Source organism: Hippoglossus hippoglossus, chromosome 22 (genome assembly GCF_009819705.1).
Source record: "Hippoglossus hippoglossus isolate fHipHip1 chromosome 22, fHipHip1.pri, whole genome shotgun sequence".
In the NCBI taxonomy this organism is placed as follows: domain Eukaryota; kingdom Metazoa; phylum Chordata; class Actinopteri; order Pleuronectiformes; family Pleuronectidae; genus Hippoglossus; species Hippoglossus hippoglossus.
In genome coordinates this window covers 8,650,506-8,673,186 of record NC_047172.1, presented here as the reverse complement: position 1 = coordinate 8,673,186, position 22,681 = coordinate 8,650,506, and the positions used below count along the sequence as shown (strand labels likewise).

The window sequence follows — 22,681 nt, the reverse complement described above, 5'->3', positions numbered from 1 at the left end:
GATAGTCAAACACACATATATGCGGACGCGGGCAAACGGGGAGACACAAGTGCAAAAAATACCTAAAGACACACATGTACACGCAGCTGGAATGAGTCCAGAGCAGGAGGTGTCGCAAAAAATCAGGCCCTCAGCGCTCATGGGAGAATTGAGCATTAAAAGTGAGATGTAGAGAGTAGAGAGAGTATAGGATGCAGAAAATGATGCTATAATTAGTTGTTTGTTGCTTTAACTGGCATTTAGTTTTAACTAGGCGTCTTTGTCTGCAGACACAATGGGGCTGATGTGGCATGAGTGAACTACACAGCTTAGAGGATTAAGGCCGGACCGAGGCTGTGGTGCCGCACTCGCTCCCTCCGTCACGCACAACAAACAGACACTCAACGAGCTGCACAAACACCCCGCTGCTTCACACACTTTCCTAAACACACACACCTCCTACAAACAAAGGCACACCCCTACGAATGCACACACACTCACGAAGTCCTGCGTGTACGCACAAACTCACCCACAGGGGGATTATCTGTGCAACAGAGTTCTGAACACTGAGAGTGAGGAGGCGTCTGAAGAACTGCACTCATCACCGAAGGATGGCAAGAGCCGAGCAGAAACAAAGCAAAAACACACACACACACACACACACACGTACGTACGCAGACACACTCCGCTGTGAGCTACCTGTGTGTCGAGCAGCATATAGAACAGCATCTCTGTGTCCATCCTGTGAGGCTGAGCTGACAGCCGGAGCAACGAGAGGGAGAGAGAGGAGGGCGAGGAGAAAGAACAAAAGAGAGAGGTGAGAGGGGTGGCCAGGAATAAAGAGGAGAAGGAGAGAGTGAACAAGTCAGATGGAGAAATGAAAGTGGTGGAGTTAGGGAAAAGGGAGAAATTCATTAAGAGAGGAACAGAGCTGGTAAGAGATGGAGCAATTCGCGACCTTGGTCCCCGGGGCCACCGGCCTTACATGTCCTTATCTCACAGATAGCCTGTATTGATTTTATACCATTAATGTGGTAGATTTCACACTATTAGCTTCTATCTCCACCCTTTAGTGTGTGAGGAACCCTGCAGGCGCTCAGCTTTGCTCAACTCTCATCTGATCTCTCCAACACGCTGCGTGGACAAGCTTACAGGCTTAGCATACCTCGAGCTGTTTCTTTCATGCACCATTAAAGCAACAGAGACGCAGAGAGTGAGTGTGAATTTATGGGGGTCAGGGTGTGTGTGTGTGTGTGTCACATAGCAGCTGCCATCGCAAGGTTTTTACGTAGCACCCTTTATTGTATTTCGTGGGTCGGCGGTAAGAAGGCTGAACCAGATGCAGAATCATCCTATACATTAATATAACATGATCCCTTACAGGAGAGCTTCAACACGCAAAAACTTAGAATAAATATATTCACAACTGCCTCTACTATTGGTAGGAGATGAAAGCATAAAAAGGTACCTCCGTAAAAGATAATCGATAAGTGGATAGAAGTGTCTGTCTTTTTTCTTTTTTCGACAAAAAAAAAAAAAAAATGCCTTCGTGTCCTGTTTTTTTTTTTGTCCTTTTTTTGCCATTCAACTTTCCTCTGAGAAATATTTAAAAATCAATACAATAACCTCGATGCTCTTTTCCGATGAAAGAAAACATGGTGTAGAGGTCCTCGTGGCCCCATTAAGTCTAGCTGATCAAGAAATCAAAAATGCATCCATCGCCACAGTGTCTTTTTGTGTGACAGCCTTCCTTTGTTTTGTCTTGCATTCAAAAAATAATTATCATTTCTCTATCCTCTCTTCCATAAAACCAGACGCCTCTTTTTTCCCCCTGGTGATATCGCACAGCAACCAACCATTCACTGATAAGTCCCTCTGGAATCTAGCTCCGAAGACATTCCACTGGATAAGCAACTTAAGTTAACTGGATGAGATGAAAATGAACTGAACTGCATACAAACAACTCCAATATTGACTGGGTATATTATTATTTTTGGCTCATCCAGGGAATGCAATTATTCGGCGCCTTTGATTGGTTTTAGTCTCAGTTGTCCATCAGCGTCCCATCCGTTGGTAGTCAAACCTCTTTGTTTAGATAAATAGATCTGTATTCATAGAAAAATAAGCATTGACCACACTGCTGGCTGTTCATTGCTAAGGCACTTGGCTGTTTTTCAGTAATTTCTCTCGCGTCGTGTCTCCATCTCAAGTGTCCGCCCGGCTCGCTCCGCACCTTCCGACTGTCACAGTTTGTGACTCTGTGTTTGATGTTGCACAGACCTGGTGTGTTTTCACCTCCACTCAGGTCTTCTGAGAGTGATAATATGAACATAAACGCCCACCACCGCGCTGTCTCCTGCTCAGCGTGGCACTGAGTGGAAAAAACAGAGCCTTGGTTCTTTTGCGATCGTGAGGTGTAATGGAGGAAAAAAAATACTGGAGTAGCTGCAGCGGAGGTTTTGCCTCCAGGCTGAGATCTGGGATCAGCAAATCCTTGCCAATCCTATATGCCGGTAGTGGGGGGGGAATAGAAAAACTGACCTCAGCTCGTTATCCAGGAATAAACATGGTGTGTAGTGTAGTCCTGCTCCCCCACAGGCTCCTCTCAAAGTCATGCCAGCCTCTGTACAGAAGTCATTGTTACTGGATGATTCATCACCCGAGAGGGGGATGATGAGGAGACGAGAGGAAAGGGGTAGCAGGAAGAGTAGGAGGGAGGGGGAGAGGGGGGAGGAGTGTTAGAACTGGTACGAGCGGTCCAGCACCTCCATGTAGTCCGGTGTGGTCCTCAGTCTGGCTCTCTGCTCTCCCGCACCCTGCTCGCTCTGGCTGCTGTTACCGCCGCCCGACGTGGAGCTGAGGGTGGTGACCACGAGCATTTGGTCGGGTCTGGTGTCCTGTTTAGAGTCTTGGGGGTGGGGGTAGCGGGGCGGCGGCCTCGCGTACCTATCTGGCAGCTCTCTGAACTCTGGGGCGGGGAGTCTGAAGAGGCAGTCCACCAGTTCGACTTTAGGGGTGGGGCCTTGGCTGTCTATCACCGTGGGGCAGAGGATGCCGTTGCCATGAAGGCCGGGGAGCGGTCCCATTGCTCCTGTAACAGTGTTGATGGGTGATGAGGACACCTCCAGAGACCAGTTCCTCTCCTTCTCTGCTGCAGAGCAGTATCCTCCCTCGCTCTCTTTGGAGGCTGCAAATGTCTGTTGCTGCCGTGGTCGTTGTTTCACCGCGGCGTCCTGTTCCTCTTTGTAGATGGGTTTGCTACACATGTGCGAAGCTGCGGCGGGGTCGGGACCTTTCGATGCAGCCTCAGGGGGCAAGATTATGTCGTAGACGTGATTGTGTTCCGGTGGAGGAAGGGGCGGCGTCTCTGGGAGGCCGTGGTGGTGGTGGTGGTGATGGTGGTGCGTCTGCTCAGTGAAGATGCCACACTCCATCTGGATGCCGGCCAAATCCACCTCTCCCTGGCGACGGAACGGCAGCTTGTCCCTCCTCCTTAGGGCGTAGGCGATTAGTGCCGCTGCCGCGAAGAACGCAGAGACAAACAACACCAGCAGGCTGAGCACCAACACCGAGAGAGGGATTGAATCCTTCCCCGGAGGGATCAGGGGGCCCAGCCCGGAGCCGGGGTAGCCAACCGATACACCCCTGTCTGCAGCTGTGGAGGTGGCTGTGTGCTCCTCCGGGTCCTGGTCCTCCTGGGGCTCCAGCTCAGGGCAGAGCAGCTCCATGGAGAGGGAGCGCAGGTCTACGCCTTTGGTCTTTTCCGGGGAATGGCAGACCACCTCTCCCACCACCACAACCGCGCTGAGCCCCTCCAGCCACCGCTTCAGTGGAGCTGCTTCACAGTTACACTCCCACGGGTTCTGCTGCAGGTCCACCTGGAGAAATACACAACACCACAGCGCATTGTCATCGTGTAACAGAACACTAATTACTGGTCTGCCATGCAATGCAAATCCATGAATCACTTTGTGCAATGTAAACAAAAATAGATAATCTTTCTGAAATGCTCATGATGTGTATAAGTAACTTTAAATGTCTGCAGCGTTGAAGAATAGGCCAGTAGCTCGCACTCTAATAAGATGACAACAAGAAAAATGATCATCCCTCTGCCACCTTTTCTCTCACCAGCAACAATACCAGCATTTGCATAACAGAGTGCCGCTCTCAACAGTGCCTAGTGTCTTTAAATGATTTCTGTTAAATATGCAAGGGTTGAATAGCACTGATTAATGTAAATAATGCCATTATAGGGTCATCAGCACATCGAAGTGCTTACATTTACTGAATGGCTGCGCACAAGCGTGATATATTTTCCGTGATACGCAGCAATATGAGCCGTGACCAATTCAACTCGTCCCACCCACAAGTGCTCCTGTTAAAAGCTGTTCACACACGCACTACAGCAGGTTACAGGATTATTTCAGTTTACAATAAAGACCACTCAGAGTTTACATAAGTGGTTATTCACAAAACTCACCGGCAGGGTTTTGTGCGACGAGCATGAGAGAGCATTCCTTGTTTTTAACAATAGACGGGATGTGATGCAACCCTCCCCTGTGCCGTAATCCAATAGGTGTGCGCATAAATCCATTTCATTCGCTGCCATATTGATCGCGTGTCCTAAAACAAACTCAAATATTCACTTTGCCGCACTTGAAAAAAAAAAAGGGGGCTAAAGCAGATTATGCACAAAGGGAATCACTTACATCACGTCGTATTGTCTGCAGAACTGATCCATTCCGTATCTTTAGCAATGACACTGGCAATGAAAGCTGATATTCTCTTTGTCACACTTCCAACGAGCCTGCACGAATGCTGTCATGCTAATTTGGTTAGACTGTCTCCCTGGCATGCAGGAATAGATGGATGCTCTACGAGATGATTCAGCATTGCTGTTGCGGGAGCCATGGTGCGAACACTTCCCCATGCCTCACACGGAACAACAGGATGCTCCTTCACTTTATTGAAGTTGGCCCACTGTGGGGGTTTTTTTCCGTGTGGCTCCCATAATGAAATAACAGGAGTGGAAACAACAACTCAGCTGCAGTTTTGACTCCGTTGTATTAAAGGTTCTCTGAAAAGTGCAGCGTTGCAGGTTTCTGTATTATTGTGACATCTGGGCCATAATGTGGCATGAATGAACATTAATAAACCAGGTGACATTTTAAATAAACACTCCATGACTAAAATGTCAGCTTGTTTTGAAGTCTCATAACATAACCACAGTCTTACATCTGCTTGGAATTCCTGAAGCATTTCATTCCCATGAATTGTTTTGTTTTCACGCAGATCCAGGGGCTTTATCCTCTTTTCTCTTTTGAAACCATCTGTCTTACATGTCCAACTCGGTTTACAATTTATACGCCTGGTCACCCCGATGTGTGATTTGCCGTCAACTTGTCAATCAGCGCGGTGTTGTGGAGCGAAATTATAGGCGCCAGCCCGACAGGTGCTAGTCGCAGCGGAAATGCAAGAGCATGACCCCATTATATAGATTTTATTACGAGGCTTTCAGTAAATTCATTCCACATTCCAGCACGACTCAGATGTTACAGATCCGACTGCAGCATTCACTCGTTTGATGCTGCATATTTGAAGAAATTCATTCAAAACACACTTTGGAATTTCCTTCGCCAGAACATATTTTTAGTCTGACTTAAAAAAAATAGCTTTGTTTTTTTTTTAATTGGAAACCGCCACATTTACCCAAAGAAGAGTTAATTTTCTCTTGTGGGTTTTTATCCCTATGACTACCGATCAAAGATCAAACAATAACAGTCCAACACTTACTGGGGAGCCATAAAGAAAATCCCATTAAGGGAGAAAGTAAGGATGTTCTCCGTGAGCCACGCGACTAAAAACTGCTGCCAAAACAGCAACATCCTGTCAGTCATTACAATTGTTCCAGTTAACTCACAGGAACAGAGTCAATATAAGCAGGTTTTTTGGGAAGTTGTGGTGCAGGGATTCTGCTGTAGCCTCTGGTGACGTGCCACCCCTGAGCATCAGCTTGCCAAGCCTTCTCCATACTGATGCATGCGTTTCATAGTCTTTTGAATAGTGCACAGAGCGAAAATGAAAAGAGTGCATTTGAAGAAGCGCCCGCAGTACGTGCCAAACTGTGTATATTGGAAAACTTACTTCATGGCTACAGTAAAGGTATCATGTTATACACACAAGGCCAGTGAGGTGCGTCAATGGAAATTCATTCATGTACTTCTCTCCATCAGTCTGTGGGGGGGGAGTGCATTCCACTTCTTTCTTTTGAAGTGTCATAATTTACTTTCATAGTGAAGTCCCCCTCCCCTTTGCATGCATCGTCAACTTCTGCCTCAGATAGTGAGTTATCATATTTCCCGGAGTGACTTCAGTAACCCCTCGAGAAAGGGCATGAACTTGTTCAATCCATAGGTCTGTGTTTCATGTGGGTGGAGAGGGAGCGGTGGTAATAGCAGAGAGCAGAGAGCAAGTGTTCCTGGTCCAGTGAGGTCATTGTTAGAGCAGAAATTGGCATCTCTGCCTCTGTGTGATCGCTGAACATCAGTGCAACATTATGAGAGTAGAGGAAAAAACTCCCTTGATCTTTTATTCTGAGGGGAAAAACAAACATTGACTTTTAATGCCGCTGCATTAGATATATGGATTTTCTGTTTGAAATGTATGTGGTAAACATGGCATGTGTACATGTAGTATGTGGACATGTATCATCTTTTTACACAGTTTACACACACTGGCTCCCACTCGGGCAACTTCCCTTCCCACATGCACCTCCTCTGGAGAAGGTGCGGAGAATCTCTGGAGTTCAGTGGATGTGTGAAAGCAGCTTATGTCTGTACAAGGGAAATCTAGCAAATTAATTAACAGTGCGAATGTTCTGTAACTAAACTGCTTAGTTGTTTATCTCAGGCAAATGTTAGGCCTTAATTTGATGTATTTATCGTATTTAATGTTTTTACTCAATGTCTGGTTTGATGCAAATTTCTCCCACGGACACAATAAAGGAAACTTAATCTTAAAACGTTCTCATACCCAAATTTTGTTTCTTCACGTTTCATGATTGAATAAATGCTACTAACTAATATTTTTGTAAAATATTGTCCCTGTAAAAACTGCAATATAAACTTTTGACCTAGTTGGGTAATAATGCAATTAACTTTCAACAGTGCAAATAGAAGTACTTAAGTAAACATTAACATACTGAAATAACACTGCAATAATAAATCTAATACTAATTATGTCACGCCATATCATCCACCCCTACAGTGAACTGAATGGAAGTGGTTATTAACACACAATTACTCCTCCCTCTGAGTGGTAGGAAAATCCTGCCTTTCATTTTGCAGGGGAAAATAATCTTACTGTACAGCCAGTGAAAATGGCTTCATTGGCATTTAATGGTAAATCTGAAGTACTGAGACAGACAGTCGATAGAACAAAGGTCTATTTCCTGTCCTAAAAAAGGAAATGTGTGTGTTTCCCAGGGGACGGGCAGAACAGTCAGAAGCTTAGTACTTTTAGAGGCTTTTATCGAGATACTATATTTATGTTTAAAACACCTGTGGGGGTCTTGTGTTTGCTGTGCGGTGAAATATCAACTGTTTATATTGCAAAAGGATCTCAAGAGTTTCCACTGCATAAACACATCCAGCAGTTTATACTGTATAGTGTTAAAAAATAGGTTTTTTCTACGTAGCATGTGGAACAGTCAGCTGAACACAATGGCCTGAGCAAAGTGTTATATTGAATTAGATTTGATCTGGTAAGATGTTAACGGTTATAATCAAGTCTATTACCCGACTCTCAGCTGAGTTTTCAGACTGAATCAATGTTAATGCGATTCACGTGGCCCGTGTTAATGGTCAACGCAAAACCATTTGATCATCCTAGCAACTGGGTAGTCGACCAATCTGCACCTGCACCACAACTCTTTACAATCTTTAAAATTCACTATCATTAGGAAGTAAACAGTAAATGATAATAATATTTGTTGGTGTAGTATATAGTACTTATTGGCCACAGTATTTATGCTAAGCTAACAGACAAAAGAATACGAAGACCAATACCCTTCTTATTTCTGTACACTATACTATAAAAAGTTATAAGTTTAATATTCATTATCCTCAGTATTTATGCTAAGCTAAGCTAATGTATTGCTCACTGTTACTTCATATAAAAGTGTACAGATATTAGAGGGGTATTCATCTTGGTATTTGTTGGTCTTAGTACTTTGTAGTCAATCGCCACATTATTTATGCTAAGCTAAGCTAATTTACTGCCGACTCTAGTTTAAGACTCTAGTTCTAATTGGTCTTCTTATCTTAATCTCTAACATAATAAATACATATTTCCAAAGATTGCACTGTGCTTTATTTGTACATGTAGACTACTGAAGACCCCGGATATCAGAATCGAACTGCAGTGCACACTGGTTAATGTAGTAGTAGTAGTAGTCTTGGTAGTAGAGGTAGTAGTAATAGAGTCAAGTAAAATCCATCATAGATGTTTGACATTCAATGCAATGGTTTTCCTGTCTAACCAGACCCTGGTGTATAATGTATTATTTCCATCTATCTTCACCAAGTGTGCATTGTTTTCTATCCGACATCCCTCAAGGTGAAATGTTCCTGTGGGCAAATTTATTCACTGTAATAACGAGCAGGTGCTGCCAAACTGCACGTTTTTATGTACCGAGAAAGACATGCATCCCTGCACTGCACATATTTCTGGCATCCTCTCAGATGCCGATTCACTTTAACTTAATTTTATAACCTATTTCCGGTTGTTATTAGGAATTATAGCATACAAATTATAATTTTCTCCTCTTTTTTTTAAATAAAGGAGACATCAAGGAGGGATTTTTCCCCCAAAAATACCAGTGCATGTACGTAAGTGGGTGTAACTGTATAATCCCGTCCTTGATTGTGACAGTGACTCTAAGCTATACATGCTGCTGCTTTGTGATTATCAAAATGGACTGTTTTTTACAGCAGCTGCGAGCTTCACCCTGCCTCCATCTGTGTTACCCTTTGATTTCTACTGTGCAAACACTGGCTCCAAAAACATACGCCAGCGCCCAGAAATCCCACTTACCGAGCTTCACACAGGCCAGCAGTAAGTCAACAGGTGATATCAGTGTCACATTATTTTTCTGCCGTCCATGGGCAGCGCTAATGTGGCTTTGTCAGTGTACTAACAACCCAGGTAAATGAATGAATTCAATTACTGTGCCGCAGATTCTGAGCACTACAATGGTGATACTGCTGGGCTTTATGAATATGGCCCACAGTGTTCTTCCATTTGGTGAATGCTGTAATGCTCATAGACATCAGAGGCGTAGAACAGCACATAACCATTATCCGTCTCCACGTGGTTCCTCCGGCTCCATAAACCACCGTCGATCTTCCCTCGAGCAAATATTTAGAAACCCACACTAGCTAGGATCAGGAATTTTTCACGGAGCAAAAACGGAAATTCACAATGACGTTCGGGCTAATCCACACACCCACCTTTCCTCATTCTACTCGGGCTGTCTAAGAAAAGCCTGGTACACTAAATGTGCTGAAGTGAGAGGAGGCAGGATGAAAATAAATGTAATATCTCGGGTTCGGCCGTTATCAGTGGCATTGTGCACAGCAACCAGCCTCATAATGCTGCAGTTAAATGTGCGAGGTGAGGCCAAACACAAACAGTGAATTTAATACATACTGTGCAGTCTAAGCATGCTCGGAAAAACTTGAGGGGTTCAGCTTTCCCCGCTTTAGCCGGTGATTTATTAAGACCACTTATGCAAATCGAGACAATTGCAATTTTCCAATTAGAATACCTGGGGCACAAGCAGAGTCCCACATGCCACAGAGGAGCTCTCAAAACAACAGACGACGCAGATGATGGAGGAAACTGCAGCTGTGCCAGAGACCAGGAGATCAGGGGCTGCCAGAAGTTTTAAATGCAGGTTTGTCTTTTGCCAAGATTTCAGCTCGTTTTGTTTATTTCATCAAGCTGTGAAAATATATGGTCTCAGCAATGACAAATGAAATAATTATGTTTTGTTTTTTTATTCATTAAGTAAGTCAATGGGGGTATTCCAATTCAATAATCAAAATTTTTCACTCTGCCATTGTTGCTCAACGAAATACTAACAAAACGTTTTTTGGCCTAATATTGTAGCTACATTATTTGTGTGTGTGTGTGTGTGTGTGTGCAACAGTATGCCAATCCAAGTGTGCGTAATCAGATTTCTAAACATGTAAAAGAATCTGCAAATGTGTACTGAGATTTGAGTACACGTACAGCAACTTGTAAATGTGTATTCAGAATCCGTAAGTCTGATTACACCGACTAAGATACAGTTAAACAACTCTCCACAAACACACACATGCACACCAGGCCAAATAATTGCATTTCAATCTGCGTATGCGTAGGTTTGTAAACACACAAGGATTCTGAATACACATTTGCAGATTACTGTACACATTTGTAGAATCTCAGTGCACATTTAGAAATCGGATTACGCAAACGCAGGTTGAGATACAAATACACAACTCTCCACACACACACAAATAATATTTCTACAAAACTGGCCCAATACAGTTGTTCTGACTCATTTACATACATATTACATGCAAACATTTCCTCAGTCATTAAGTAAATACAGTTTTATGTTTGCACCGACCTGTACCAGTCCGGTGAGGTGCTCCAGCACGCCCTCCATAGGAAGCAGCAGAAGGTGATTGTTTCTCAGATTGAGACGAGCGAGATTAACTCCTGAGAACACGCCAAGAGGGAGGCTCCGCAGCAGGTTGGCATTGAGGAACAACAGCTGGAGGGACGGCATGGAGTCAAGTGTCCCGGGATCTACCTCACTGATCTCATTGTACTCAAAATAAAGGTACCTAAAATAAAGGAGAGGACAGTGTTAGAGCGCCGAGACACTGATGATGGAGGATGGTGAAAAGAGGACAAATAAGTAAACCACTGCATTAGATCACAACAAGTCAATACGATCGTCTGTCTTTGTCTCAGCTTGGTACCAAAAACATTATTATTTTGATTAGAGCACAGGGTGAATTCCTTTTGAATCATTTTATTTTGAAATATTGTGCAGGTTATTTACCTCTCCTGCACCACAGCATGGTAATTACATCAAGTCATAACAGAGATTTGATTTAATCTGCAACCTTCCCTGTTCACAGCTGATTAGACGATCAGTATCAAATGATATTGTGTAATTTAACACTGATGACTACTTACACTTGCCTTGACATGCCTGATCATCATGTTAAATTTAAAGTCCTTTGCATTTTTAAAGTGTTTTTCAATAATAGAAATCCGCAGAGGCTCACCCGCCCTAGAGTCACTGACAAAGGCTAACGAGAGGTTAAGAGGAAAACTTTTTGGACGTCCTGAGAGGATCTTTATTATTGATTTATAGTCAAATTAACAGGGCTCCAAATTTTCTGATCTTTAAATAAAGAGCTGAAAGCTAAAGAGTAGAAGATGTGCTGAATATGAAGATACTATGACACAAACCTTTTTATTCTATATATAAGAAAAGGATGAAAGTTTACTTTAATTAACCGAATAAATACAATAGCTTACTGTAGATATTAGCTGTGTACATTATTTGCCGAGGAATTATTTTCATCAGCTTAATCTGACAATGATACATATGCATCTTTCCTACGTGTTTTTTTTTTTTTTATAATAAGCCCTTCTCATAAATGCTAATTCCTGGCATCACCCAGACGTCTCACTGCCTTATCAACACCTCTGTATGCAAATACAAAAACACATTAATTCTCACGTTGTCACTCATACCAGGCTGACACTTCACTTCAGCGGAATCAGGTGGTGTGACTAACAAATGACAATCCTGGCAGAGAATGGGCACCTTTCATTTCAATCAAACTCCAGCATAATGGTAATCAAAATGTTCTGCTCTGCGCTGTGTCACCATTACAGAGAAAATAATTCCCACATACTTATAAACAAATGTCTAAATACCTTTGCTGACATGTGGTTTCGGTTAATGAATGTGTTTGAAGTGCAGCGAGGGCAAAGTGCTTGAAATGCTGAGTGATCCCAAAGCAAAAAAAAAAAAAAAAATCCTACCTAAGATTCTGCAGCCCCAGGAATACGTGGGGGCTGAGCCTCTCCAGGTTGTTGCCATTCAGGTAGAGGCTCCTCAGGCTTGTCAGGCTGGAGAAGGCCCCCTCCTGCAGGTAAGAGATGCGGTTGTCCCCCAGGTGAAGCAGGTCGAGACTGGAGAAATTCCAGAAGTCTGTGCGGTAGATCCTCTGAATTAAATTTCCACTCAGGTAGAGCTTGCGGCCGTTGAGGGGCCGAGGTGTGAGCTGGGACACGTTGAGGAAGCCGTTCTCCTTGCAGTTAACAGTCAGGCCGAGGTCTGTGATGTGCAGGTTGCAAGTGCAGCCCAGGGGACAGATTATTGGGATGGGGGGTCGTGTTTGGTAGCCGGCCACGGGGGGATTATGGTTGGGCATCAGACTGCGAGGAGTGGGAGATGTTCTGGAGGGTCGGGGCCTTTTCGTCGGCCTCAGGTGCCTCTCTCTGTCTTTGCGCTCTGCTGAGGAGGAGGACGAAGATGTGGAGGAGGTGTGAGTGTTTTGGCGGGAGCCGTGCACCATAGAGGAGGGTTTAGTGGGCCTGACTCGCCCTGGGTGGGCGTTGGGTTTAGAGATAGGGGGCGAATGACGGGGGTGCGACCCTGCCGTGGAAACACCCCCCTCTGATTGTAGCTCTTTGTCCGGCAGGTCGGCACACAGCGCCTTGCGGGGAATTTCCCTCAGGTCCTTGCCATGAAGGTGGAAGGGATACTCGCATGTAACGTCCCCAACAACAGCCGTGTAGGGGATCTGACCCAGCCACTGCTGAAGCTGAACGGCCTCACAGCCACAGTTCCAAGGATTCTCCTCCAGCTGTAGCTCCATCAGGGAGCGACCAACATACTCCAGGGTCCCAGCATATGCCAAGCTCTTCAGACGGTTTCCCCGCAGGTCCAGATGAGTCAGAGACACAGATCTGGTGCAGCAGGAGGGGGGTAGTAATGTGGGTTAGATAAAAGTATAATGTGATAGTAAGAGAAAACATTGGCTCACACGTTCCTTTGCTGAGAAATCTGCTTATCTGATGATTAATCCGTCTTTTATAATAAGAAATAATATGCAACAGAAACACTAATTCAGCATCAGCACAGACCATCTAATTATGTCTGACAATGATATTTTACACAGATCAGTCGTGGCGTAATTCAAAAGCTTTGCAGTAAAATAATGGGGATGTCACCTGAACAGATGAGCAGGCAAGATGGGGATCAGGTTGTCATTGAGGATGAGAACCCGGAGCTTGTAGAGGAACCTCAGAGCACCGCTGTCGATTCGTTTGATCACGTTGTAGTCGGCCTGGAGGTAGGAAAGACAAAAATGTGTCGCACATATAATTCCTGCACCTGCAAACCACTGTCTGCTCCTGTCACAGCCATCTATTATAATCTTGTACAACTTTCTGAGGGATTATGATCTCAAACCTACCTGGAGGTATTCCAGAGCCTCTAAACCAGCGAAGGTGTCGTTTCTGAAGACCTCCAGCTTGTTCTCGTGGAGGTACAGGCGTCTTAGTTTGGCCAGCCCGTTGAAAGCTCCCACTCGGATGTCCTGGAGTGCATTGTTGCCGAGGTTTATCGACACTGCGTTGCCAAGGTGCTGAAACCCGTTGCTATAGAGACGCCTTAGAGAGTTCCTCTGGAGGTTGAGTTTGAAAGGGCGGACCCACGACTGTGACACCTGAGTGATTAATTAGAGGTCTGATTAGTTATCGTATTCATTCAACACTTAAAAACACCCATAAGCCGCATTAAGGACCGGATATTAGACTTGGAGAGTATTTTAATCATGTAAATGCAATAAAGTGCAGCGCAGTTCCACGTGAGAGTAATTGTTGAGAGTGATTGATACCTGGGTGACATTAGTGAAGCTCCGCCCGTCACAGTGCACGTGCAGCACGCCTTCTTTGACCTCGCACGTGCACGGCTCGAAGCACGGCTCGTCCACTTCCTCCTCGGAGTTGTCCACCAGAGGGGTGTGTGTGGAGGTGGGGGTAGGGGTGGGGGTGTGCGACGCCCAGGACAGACACACACACCCCAGGGCCACTGCCAGAGTGACCCACTGCATCCTCCTGCTTCTCCTTCTCAGCTCAGCAGCCTGGGGCTACAGGCCGACATCGGCCCTTCACCGCACTGCACACAGATACACGCACACACATGGTTAAAAGAGGGCAAGCAGCCAGGAAGGCAACAGCAAAAAGTCAGTTCAGGATGAATCAGATTGATGATACATCACAAGCATACTGAAGCAGTCAGAAAATAAGAGTTAAATCGCACGGACTGGAGTGCCACAGGGAAAGAATTACATTCCATTGGAATAATGATGTATAAGGCCGGCTGGAGGCCACTCTATATGCAGCGATACGAGCTGAACCATGGGAAACATACATAACATGTATTTATCACTGGGAAACAAGGCTTCGGGTTTACAGGGAATCACAAAAGCAAGAAATGCTGATGCAAAAACAACAAACTCTCAGCTGCTAAAATGTTGCTCTTGAATTAGATATTCAAATACTGACATTGAAAATCCATAACAAAGGCAAAACATGTGGGCTAGTTCACCTGTGAATCACATTTTATCATTTTCAAAGTGGCTTTTTTGGACGAGTGGAGGGAGGTGGTGGTGGTGGTGGTGGTGGGGGGGGGGGGGGGGGGGGGGGGGGGCTGGTGGAGGGGGCTCTGATGAATATATTCATCTGTATTCTCAAATGCTCGGTGAAGCCGAAATGTCACGCACGTGTTGTTTTAATGTATGCAATATGAATATGGGTAAATTCAAATCAGATTCATAATGCTCCTGTCTAATGAACTGCTCCATTTAATAAGATGAATGGCAATCAGACAACAGACGGATGAGGCACAAAATAACCGGGTATTATAAATCAGCAGAATATGTTGGGTTATCAGCAGCCATCGAGTCCCGTCATAATCATTACTGTGATAATGACAGTGGAGTGAAAGCGTCGCTGCAAATCAAAACTCGTCAACGTTTTCAAAAAAGGTCTGATGTGGAGGCAGCTCGGTGATGAGCAGGAGCGTGAACTGACAGTGGCTGTGCTGACGAAGATGATGATGATGTTCATGAGAGTGGCACGGCAATAATAATAATAATAACAGAACGGGAACTGAGTTGCTGTCGTCCAGGAAACAACAAAAAAAAAGAAAAAGGAAAACAGCTTAGGTTCTTGATAGAGTCTTGCATGGGGGATGTTTCCTCTCAAGTCTTAATGAGATCTAAATTGGATAAAGCATCTCGACCTGCTCATACACTGTTGAACACTGCCACGCAAAATGCAATAATGATCATGATGGTATGGTAGCTGTAATCATACAGCAATAATCTGGCATCAGCGAGTTAGACAAGGAGGCAGCAGTGAAAACATCACCGCCCGGGAGAGGAAGAGCAATCACAGAGATGATTATGACGGGGAGAGATGAAGGCAGAGGTGGAAACGAGAGGAGGAGGAGGAGGAGAAGTGGGAACGGGGAGCGAAAAGGAAAGGAGCAAAGGAGAGACAGACAGATAAAGGAAGAGTAATGGGCAGAGAGTGTGGTACAAAGGGAGAGGAAACGGGTGAGGTGCGGAGAGAGGACTGGGATTGCATAAGCATTAAGAAGTCAGTCAGGGCTGCCACTCAGGACGAGAGCTCAGAGTGAAACCGCTGAAATCTGATATCGATTACATCAAAAGCCCTCCTCTCGCCCTGCACACAATGTACGCCTGCCTCACAGAGAAGCAGTGCTGGAGCCAAGTTGCCTGCGAGTGTGTGAGTGTGTGAGCAGAAAGGTCAAACCATATCCAAAAAGTATGCCTTCATTGCCTGCCAAGTGCAGGAACAGGTAGCTTGACACATGATGTAGATGAGTGTGTGATTTCGTAACAGGACCGGCGTAAATGCTGCGATAGTTGTTGGACAATCCTGGAGAAGCGTGAGAGGAAGGAGAACATGTTATTTCCACGTATGACGAGGGAAATTCTCCCGTTTATCAAAGTGTGAGGAGCAAGTACACTTCACACGCGCAATGCAGGACAATCTAGGCCAACGTGCTCGATGGTGTTTGACAAATTGGAATACAATGAGAAACACAAGCCATTCAGATGTCCCAGTAGATCCTCATTTCCATCCAAGAAATGCATTGTTTATCGCCGGACCCGAAGGCCCCCCCCTCGTACATGATGAGATCAATACACACTCCAGATAGACCACTGGGATCCCTCCTGTTAGAATCTGCTTTGTAGGACGGCCATGTCTCCTTAACAAGAAGAAACACAGTCAACAGTCGAGCCTCTTTTTCCAATCAGCCAAGTGGACTAGTCAGCAGTCGGCATTGCTGTGCATCATTATGTTAACAAGAACCGAGAGGACTCGAGTGTTGACTAGTGACAGCACAGCAGAATTCAAATCCATCAATCTATCCATTCACCAATCTATCCGTCTTTCTGTCTGTCTGTCTGTCTTCATGTCCATCTGAGAACAGGCCTGACACAGGTGTGGCTTCTCCTCCTCCTTCCTGTCTTTTCTTGACTCTCTCTGACTCTTTTGAGTTTTTCTTCTTCTCTTTCTTCCCTCTCTCCTCCAGACCTCCACACACTGACGCAAGCGAGCCACAGATGACGGTCACTGCTTCATTCTTCGCCGTATTATTCATGTCACATAATTCCAGTGTCTACCTCTCTCCGTCCTCTCGCTCTCTCTCTCTCTCTCCGTCCGTCCGAACCCACAGTCTCACCAAAGCTTTTACATCATGGGCCCCTGCCTGCTCCCACAGCACAGACCTGCACTATCAGGCAACCAGCAGCAGCAGCAGCAGCAGCAGCATCACTGATCAAACGTATTGGGGGGGCTATATCAGCCTGGATAGCCCAAAGCCCTCCAAGAAAATCAATTAGCCCCCTCTCCAACATTACAGCAGACAAATTGTGATAGTTAGCAGAATTAAAGCATGACCAATTAGGGCAGTCTAGTCATTAACAGAAGCTATTAAGACATTTACCAGGCTATGTATGAAAATCCTTGGCAGAGTATAACGCAATCCAATTGCTTTCCCCATTGTCTGTGTCTCCCCCACCAGCAGCTCCTTCACATCCACACATGCAGCGACGCTCAGCAGAGCAGGGATGCGGGTAATACTCACTCTGTCCGCCGCCAAAGAATTAAGGAACGACCGAGAAAACACTTTAGAGGCTGACTGTCGACATGTCGTTCACATTCAGCCGCACTCCTCTCTCCCTCTCTCTCCTCCTGTAGCGGCTGAGGCGGATGGATGGACGGGGGTGAGGGAGGGGGGGGTGCCAGAGCAAGAGGGGGGACGTGATGAGACTGCAATGAGGTGGAGGATAAAAACCAGAAGAGGGAGAGAGAGTGAGGGAGAGAGTGAGTGAGGGAGAGAGAGAGAGAGAGAGAGAGAGAGAGAGAGAGAGAGAGAGAGGCTGGCTTTAGGATGCAGGACCGCTTCTCCACAGCGCAGCCCGTGGGAGCTGCGGCACCGCGCACACCGCTGGACAGGCGTGCGATGTTGCGCGGAGTTTTCGGCGTGCGTAATGATGGAGAATCCTCTCTTCATCTCCAACACAACCGGCTAATTCATGGAGGAAGAGAGGGAGGGAGGGGAGGGTGGGAGGAAAAAAAAAAAAAAAGAGAGAGAGACGGAGGCGCCAGAATTAATCGCGCAATAAAAGGCGGCGCGCAACTGCTCCTGGTTTGTGCACATGGGGCGCATATTACGCGCGCTCGGGGTGGATCCTCCTCCTCCACTCCTCTCGCCAAAAGGAGGCTGTTTAAGTTCCTCATCATAAACACATTACACAGAAAGACACAACAAGAGGCGCAGACAATAAACTTTCTCCTCACGTTGCCCGCGTGTGCAGTCTGCTATAAAAAAAAAATGCCCCGACTTGTTCAGCCTTACCGACAATAATTTATAATCTCATTAGTTTATTCATCTCTCTCCTTCTTGCCCTTAAGCGCCGACGGGTTTCGTGAAACCGGTGCGCGTTACCATGGCGACTCGTGCCAGCTGGCTTCGTCGCGCACAAATCCCCCCCCCCCCCCCCCCCCCCCCCCCCCCCCCCTTACCCTAACCACCACCACGCACGCGAGCACGCACGCATCAAAACTGTGGTGACTTTCATGAGTGAGGGGGGAGGATTACAGGGAGGCCTGGAAGATCACCTGTCCTGCCACATGGAGGTGGTTGGTGCAGGGGCCCAACAGATGCCTTGGAGGTACAGAGCAATGAAGACACCTCCAGCACAGCTTCTTGAATGTAACCTTGTTGTAGTGATTTTCATCCCTTTGAACTCTTTTGGTAAACGTAATGCAACGCTGAACCATCCAATCAACATATCATGGTTACAGCGAGCTCCACCAATCAAAGACCTTGCTATTACACCTGATTGTTTTTCTCTAAACCCAGTTGATATCATTCGGACTTGTGGCTTCTACAGGAGCATATAAAATCATTTCACAATCTTGAAGCTTGTGGTAAGTCTACCTTGGATGGTTAAACAGTTAAAAACACCCATAAGCCGCATTGGCTGATATTCTCTATTCATAAAATGAATGGGATATTTTTTTCTTCCGGAACCGAGCTGTAGAGCTCTATAGACCCCTATGTGAGTCCCGGTTGTCCCCAGTGGACCAATGGCAAGGGCTTCCTCCATCAAGGACACCATGGTGCCATGGTGTTGAAAACAAGCGCACACAGGCGTTCCAAATAACAGTCAACCGGTTTCACGGCTATAGGAAAAGATTTAATAACAACATGTCTTCCGCATTACTGAGCTGAAAGTTCAATTTTCAGTTCAATTTCACATTGATTTCAGCGTGCATTAAGGTGAATCACCTTGAGGAAATGGGAGAGGTGCATCTCTCCCATGCGCACATGCTCTCCTCTTCCTCTCCCCACAGCAGTGGAGGGGAAAGCTCTCCCTGGAGATTGCTATCAGAAACAGTAACAGAGACGGTTCCAGTAATATCAGGAAGATGTAGATGATGGTTATAGATTTCAGGGCTCTCAGGTGCATTAGGCTGTATTACAGCCTCCCCACAAGGCTACTTAATGCTTGCTTGCAGTGGAAACAGGCCGGCGGATGCAGGGCATGCATGCACGGTCATATGATTACATGCATTTGTGGAGATTGCTTACAGATGCATCCGCACTTTTAAGTATGCAAGCGAGGCTGCAGCTAACGTATATAAATGAGGCTCAGTGATGCATGGGTTTTGGTGCTGAGGTATCATTTCCAGTTTTAAGATTGGTGATGCCGGATCTAAGGCAGGGGTAATGTGATCCCAGACCTGAGGCCATATCGTCTCCCTGAGAGTGCAAGAATGGCCGTGACGGAGAATCTGGGAGAAAAACACCTTCTTTCCTCACTGTGGTGCTGTCATTGAACCGTGGAGGCTCCCTAAATTAAGAAAACAAACGGAGAGGAACTGAGAGAAGATGGTTATCAGGCACCATCAGATACCTGCGTGACTGTTCTCTAGGGGCAGGAGCCGCTCTGAGCACATAAAGCACTTTTTTGGAGCGTTGACGGGGCCTCTAAAGTAGGGAATCTATTTATACTGGCCTAGTGCTGTCTGTGGAGCTGTCCAGTGCTGAAATGGATGGGGATTCATGCTGTTTCATTTGAGCCACTTCTCCTTTCTTCCTCCTCCGCGTTTGCCTTTCCCAAACCCTTTTCCTTTCTCCCATCTGAATTTCGTCTGTCAGATCATACTTAGATTCCTTCTATTTCGCTCCCCTCTCTTTCTTCCTTTTTGCCCCTCTCCTTCTGTTTCTCCCTTCTTTATTTTCTTACTTTGATTCTCCTGCGGGTTCTTGTCAATTCAGACTGGTTTACATGTCATTCTTTCCTTGATTCCCTCGCTTTTGTTTTCCTCTCCTCTCATATTGCAGGAAGTGATCATCCCATTTTTGCGGCTCTCTCCAATTATCCTTTTGTTCGCGAGATATCTACGGGGACTGGCTTGCATGCACGAATGAACACACACTCAAGACTCGAGGACAAGCAGACACATTGACAAGAGTAAGATCGTAGTTTCCTCCCCTCCCTTGCCAATCCACGGGTCAGGAAATCTCCTTAAAGCCAGGCGCTGTTCACATACTGTTGCCCTCGTCCCTTAATTCATGTTTTGGTTTCTTTGGGGGCCTGCACTGCCCCCAGTCTAGTTACTCAGTGGGATGAGGCAATCAGAGAAGCAGGCAAGGGCACTCTGTGCACTGTGGGAAGGAGGAGGAATAGAGGGAGAGAAGGAGCAAAAGGGAAAAACAGGTTGTGGGAGACAGAGATGAGAGAGACAATGAGCAGTGGGAACTTGGAGAGCTGGCTGATATGTGTGGTGATGGGTGAGAAGCAAACAGATAAAGGGGTTAGATATAGGGAGGGAGTAGGGGGAGGTTGGCCGGGAGGGCAGGTAGTTCTGTCATTAACTCCAGATTAAAGCAGAGGGCAACTCCAGACGACTCACCTCTGATTCACACAGTGGTACTGCAGGCAAGGACAAGCCTCCCGGGAGACATGAAACACACACACGCACACATGCCGAAAACACAGCAGTGATTCATACGATTACCCGAAGGCTCATAAACACACACACACACACATATAGGCATAAAACACCCCCTCCTCATTTAGCATAACTACACACAAGATACACCGTGACTCACAAGAACATGCCTCCCACACACAAGCCACATACAGAGAGTCCATGCAACATGCGCACACACACACATCATTGAACTAATTAATCAAATCTCCTGTTTTAATTAGGATTCAGATCAGTTGCTATGGGAACCTTGCCCCCTTGGAATCTTAAGGTAAAGACTCTCATTGCTGCCGCTGCCGTCTCCAATGACTCTACAGGAAGCTGACTGTGGAGCACAAATTCATAATACCTACAATGATTCAGCTGGCTGCGCTCTGCATTGTGTTTTCATGCAGACAAGTTACACTGGAGAGGCCTGAGGTGCCTCGATCTGAGCTTCAAATTGGGCTCAGTCATTGAGAGGAAAAGATGGGGAATTATGACGTCTCAAGTTGCCGCCATGCATAATGTCGCGCCTTGAGAAGGTCATATGTGTGTGTGCATTAAAGGTTTGCTCTAACATGAGTAGGCCAAGTTTCCACGTGGATAATTCCCTGCTTATCCTAAGTATCGCCGCAGCTCCTGCAGCAATTTCACCCAAACAATGGCTCCGTGGTTGCTGTACTGTTCGCCTGGTGCTGGAAGTTTTACTCTCAAAATATCACTCACTGTGCTTTCACAAGGGCTCCATTAGTGATCAATAGTTTATGTTTGGGACTACCAGCTCAGTGCTTTCACTCTCTGTCTGACTGCTTTAAAGCAAGTTGGAAAATCAATATGCAAACATTTCTGTTAATTTTAATCAGGCTGAGGAAATATTTACACACCGACTAATATCTGGGCTCTATTTTAAGCATCGTGGAGGTTTTAGTGTTAATACAGTTTCATCTTGCGGGGCTGATAGACGCGCTTATCTCAAAAGACGAGGATGAAAAGGCTCAAAACTGCGGTGGAGCCACCCCGCCTCCGTCTTTCCACAGTGTATTAATATCAGCTCAGGTGAAGGCTGGACTTGATGAATTAAAGGAGGAGAGGATGCCAAGTTAAGCCATTAGGATACAGAAACTTGTGAGTGTGTGTGTGTGTGTGTGTGTGTGTGTCTGGCTCGCCGGTTGTCATGGTTGCAGTGTTTATCACCTCTTTCTGCCGACAGAAGCCCAGGGGCAAATCAGATTGGCTTCGGACAGAGAGACACATAGAGAGGGAAGAGAGTTGGTGAGTGAGAGGGAGGACATATTGGCACAGCGGAGGGGTGAAATGCCAACACGCTGCAAAGCGGAGGCTGAGGAGGGGCATTAGACAAATGTCAATGTGGCTTATTCATGATAAGATTTTTGTTGTGGACCATTTGACTGTGATCAAAGGTCTGATTCAGCAGATATTAGTCAGTATAAATCAGTAATTCAAATTTTTATGATCTAATCACCTTAAATTTCTTTATTCATTTATTATTTTTTGTGTTTACTCCTGTCTTAAATACTAATACCCTTAAATGCCTTTCTGCCCTGTGGACTATTTATATCGTATTTTTATTATTATTATGACCTTTAGTATTTCAGTATATAGTATTTAATACATTTAGCTCAATGCAACTGAACAGCTCCTTTATTGTGTTATTGTTTTTGTGAATGTTTGTCAGTGCATGTCTGCACACAGGGGTGGGGGAACTCCATTTTACTTAAGTAAAAGTACAAATAAATAGACAAAAATGTACTTAAGTAAAAGTAAATGTAGCACATTCACTTTTATACTTCAGTAATAGTACTTGTTTTGAAATATACTTTCCAAATAAACTTGCTTGCCCAGCGTAGTTCATTGATTGACGAGCACTTGCCCTTCAGGCCCACCTGGCCTTCAAGATTAATTAATTTGTTTTTATATTGTATTATATTATATTGTCTTAGTTGAATATCACATACAGAGTTCATTAATTGATATACATTTTTAAAAGCCCTTTAAATTCGATGATTAAACCCATTGG

The 22,681-nt window shown here is 45.5% G+C and overlaps 1 protein-coding gene across 2 annotated transcripts; it reads right to left on the bottom strand.

Annotated features, from left to right (window-relative positions):
* Nucleotides 1-801: 801 nt before the first annotated feature.
* LOC117756370 (SLIT and NTRK-like protein 3) lies at nucleotides 802-17,687 on the bottom strand. Of its 2 annotated transcripts, none has more exons than XM_034576838.1 (7): nucleotides 17,243-17,687; nucleotides 13,956-14,236; nucleotides 13,533-13,784; nucleotides 13,288-13,403; nucleotides 12,094-13,023; nucleotides 10,655-10,874; nucleotides 802-3,857 (listed from the first exon to the last, which is right to left on the bottom strand). In XM_034576838.1, the coding sequence occupies exons 2-7, from the start codon at nucleotides 14,169-14,171 to the stop codon at nucleotides 2,718-2,720; spliced, it is 2,874 nt and encodes a 957-aa protein (XP_034432729.1). In that variant the 5' UTR covers nucleotides 14,172-14,236; nucleotides 17,243-17,687; the 3' UTR covers nucleotides 802-2,717. The 2 variants fall into 2 exon arrangements, with proteins under 2 accessions (XP_034432729.1, XP_034432730.1); XM_034576839.1 differs by lacking the exon at nucleotides 17,243-17,687 and adding an exon at nucleotides 17,102-17,236.
* Between the last annotated feature and the right edge of the window lie 4,994 nt (nucleotides 17,688-22,681).

What these genes read in the sequence shown, in the direction of transcription:
- LOC117756370 (XM_034576838.1), bottom strand. Translation starts at nt 14,171, where the DNA reads ATGCAGTGGGTCACTCTGGCAGTGGCCCTGGGGTGTGTGTGTCTGTCC. An exon ending in GCTTCACTAATGTCACCCAG is followed by an intron (nt 13,785 to 13,955) that starts GTATCAATCACT and finishes TTAATCACTCAG; the next exon opens with GTGTCACAGTCGTGGGTCCG. An exon ending in AGGCTCTGGAATACCTCCAG is followed by an intron (nt 13,404 to 13,532) that starts GTAGGTTTGAGA and finishes TCCTACCTCCAG; the next exon opens with GCCGACTACAACGTGATCAA.